Source organism: Cyprinodon variegatus, unplaced genomic scaffold (genome assembly GCF_000732505.1).
Source record: "Cyprinodon variegatus isolate N-32 unplaced genomic scaffold, C_variegatus-1.0 Scaffold46, whole genome shotgun sequence".
NCBI classification, from domain to species: domain Eukaryota; kingdom Metazoa; phylum Chordata; class Actinopteri; order Cyprinodontiformes; family Cyprinodontidae; genus Cyprinodon; species Cyprinodon variegatus.
The window spans coordinates 1,453,977-1,457,260 of record NW_015150499.1 but is presented as its reverse complement, the minus strand read 5'-3'; the positions used below and the strand labels follow the sequence as shown (position 1 = coordinate 1,457,260).

Here is a 3,284-nt window from a genome sequence, read left to right as displayed (position 1 = left end):
CCTCCTTAAACCAACTGAACAGAGATTCCCCATTATTATCTCACATGCTCAAAACACATCTTATTTATTGTAATATATAACAGCTACATGATTTCATTTAGAAATTCCGCTAAAACTCTCTGTTTTTGTGCTGCATCTTTTATTCCATTTACATAGGCAGTTTCATTCTGCAGAGGCATCGTTCTCTTACTCTGGAGTCTGCAGATCGATGTAGTTCTTAGGTATGTATCCTTCCTGTCCATTCATCTCAGCCTTACACCAATCATCCTCATGGTTTATAATCTAACCAGAACAGAAACAGAGACAGGGGAGGTTTTATACAGAGATTAATAAGCACAGAGACAGATTCTGTCAGCATCGCATGCACTGACCTTGAGAATGTCGCCCTTTTTAAAGCTGAGCTCGTCATCCGAAGTGGCGGAAAAATCGTATTTTCCTCTGGCCTCCATTTGGATCTTCTTAACAGTCAATCCAACAGAAACAAGAGGGATGAGATGAAAATTCAAAAGATGAGGAAGACGTGCAGACCTGTAGGGAAGAAGAGAAATAAAAGATGTCTTACATAAAAGCAAACAATTCAAATTCCAAGCAAAGCAGGTCGGTCTGAGGCAACATCAAGAAAAATGTATTATTAGCAAAAAAAAAAAAAAGAAAAATCTGTTTGAGGAAAAGATATCAGCGTGCTTTAGTGTCCTTAAAATCACTTTTTTCAATATGATGTAATGACACTGATCTTCAGTTCAGTTCAGTTTAGTTCAGTAGCTTTTATTTGTCCCAGTATGGCCAGTAGTACACCTTTCACACACATGTTCACATTTCACAAATCACGATCTGCTTTTCCTGGTAGAGTTTAGCAGCTGAAGAGCAGAGGGAATAAAGGAGTGTTTGTATCTGTTGGTCCGAACTGGTTTAAAACGGGAACCAGAGGGTAGAAACTGGAATTCGTTGTGTGGGGGATGGGTGTAATTATCCAAAATGGACTCAGCCTTCCTGATTACCTGATCTTCATACATTTCAGTCATGTTTTTCTGTTGAACACCCATGATCTTACTGCACACCTTAATAATCTTAGATATGGCATTTTTATTCTTTACATTAAGAACCAGCAGATGGCAGAGAAGGTAAGTATGGACTCTATAAAAGATCTATAGAACATGGTCATTAGAGTTTTGTCAACCTGAAACCTGGCTAACTTTCTTAGGCAGTATAAGCGCTGCTGCCCTTTCTTACACAGCATGTCTGTGTTGCTGTTGAAAGTTAATTTGATCTACATATGCAATCATGCAAACTGAGGTTTAATAAACAGCTCAGCCAGTCGTCCACTTTGAGTTCACCTCAGGTTCCCCACATGTTCGGTAAAATGCTCCCAACTCAGCGGCAGCCTACAGCTAACATGCAGGATAGGCATTTTAACATCAGTTATAATATTTAACAAAGAAACTGATTGTATTTATCTATATCACAGTTTAATTAGGATGTTTATATATGAGGCAAATAAAACAGCTCAGGTTCATTATTTGGAAGAAGTGGATCCCTGAATAACAGCCAGTTCTTCTATGAACCAGGGTAACAATTAGGCATGAGTTTCATTGGTTTTACAGTGTGAAAAAGTCACGTTTCAAAATCACTAGAGGTTTCCATCATATTGCTGATGCAGTATAAGGTTAACATGTGCAGCCTCACGACCGGAGATGAACCGATTCATCCACCAGCTGATGTTTTTCCAGCTATTAGCATTTTTTTTTTCTTGTATCGGTATTGACCCATACATGCATGCACTGCCCCTCCCTCTGCTTGCCACCGTTTGTTTAAAAAATGCTTTAAATTTAGACTTTGTTATCATTGTGTCACTTTTATCGGGTAAATGCAAGACGAAAAAATGATTTCTGCCTAAAGAATTGGCTAAAAAAAAGTGGCAACATTTGTCAAGAATAGTTTAGGCTGTCAAAAAAATCGGCATCGGCGTTAAAAAACCTCCATCAGTTGCAGTGACGGTTAGTCCTTACAGGGAGCCAGGGCACCGCCCCACCAGCCCAATGACCAGGATTAAGAAATAAAACAAAAACTGTTTTTATTGACTGATTTAAAGCACTTTTTAGAAAAAGCTAAGAAGAATGAACTATCTGGGATTCACATGGAAAATAATATAATATAGTGAAATTTATCTAGATGTTTGTTAATTTGCATAGTTGCTCTTAAATAAACACATTCTTAGAAAATAAATAGTTTTTATATATTAGAAAATGTAAAGCTGACTAATAGCTTCTCCATTGTTAAACTGGTACATTATTTTTTTAGGTTAGTGACACAATTTTGGACAATTCAAAACACAGATTTACCTTCAGAAAACCTCAGAAGGGCAAGATTTATGTGCAAAAAGTAAACCTGTACATGAAATTATGTTTTTATAATGTTTTTTGTTGTTGGCATTCATATAAATATACTGGTGCGATAATGTAATATACGTTTGACTGGTTTTTTTACTTAAGCTGTAAGGAGGGAAGCTCCCCAAACTTTTTCTCCATCTTTAGCCCTTTCAGAACTTTTAAAAACACTTTAAAATAAATTTTAAAAATGAATAAATAAGGTGGCTGCCTGAAAAGGGCTATCGGTCATTACTTGCTTCCAACCCCAGACTCTATGGGGAGAGTTTGTTTAAGATGGTGCCTTTCAGAGTGCTCACTTCTAACAATAGTTGTAGTGGTCACATTCTGTACAAACTATGGTGAAAAAGAGCGTTCACAAGTGGGAATCTGGAACGCCATCACCTCAGAGTTTATGTCACTCTGAGACGCCTGTTCCAAGGTACTATTAAACGCATCATTAATCCCAAACGTGGATTAATGGTGTAACATAAGAATGCACCTGCAGTAGCCACGCTTGCACCCATAGAGGGCAGCACCTGGACGATTTAGGCCGAATATTGTAGAAATAAACAAGATGGTAAATGGCATGTACTTATATAGCGCCTTTATTCAAGTTACGAGACTTGACCAAAGCGCTTTCCACTGCATTCATTCACCCATTCACTCACACACTGATGGTGGCAAGCTACATTGTAGCCACAGCTGCCCTGGGGCTCACTGACAGAAGCAGGGCTGCCGTACACTGGCGCCACCGGGCCCTCTGACCACCATCAGTAGACAATGCAGGTGAAGTGTCTTGCCCAAGGACACAACGACACTGAAAGTCGGAGTCGGGGCTTGAACAGTCAATCCTTCGATTTCAGGGCAAACTCCTACATCCAACGCCACTGTCGCCCTAACAACATTTGCATTTTTATT

The 3,284-nt window shown here is 38.9% G+C and overlaps 1 protein-coding gene across 1 annotated transcript in view; it reads right to left on the bottom strand.

Moving 5' to 3' along the window:
- Positions 1-3,284, bottom strand: part of LOC107082021 (growth factor receptor-bound protein 2-like) — a 42,558-nt gene that overhangs the window by 17,742 nt on the left and 21,532 nt on the right. The window contains exons 2-4 of the mRNA XM_015370442.1: positions 372-528; positions 191-282; positions 8-14 (exon numbers count right to left, since the gene is read on the bottom strand). Coding sequence (XP_015225928.1) covers positions 8-14; positions 191-282; positions 372-449 — 177 coding nt within the window. The 5' untranslated portion in view covers positions 450-528. The remainder of the gene's footprint in view (positions 1-7; positions 15-190; positions 283-371; positions 529-3,284) is intronic.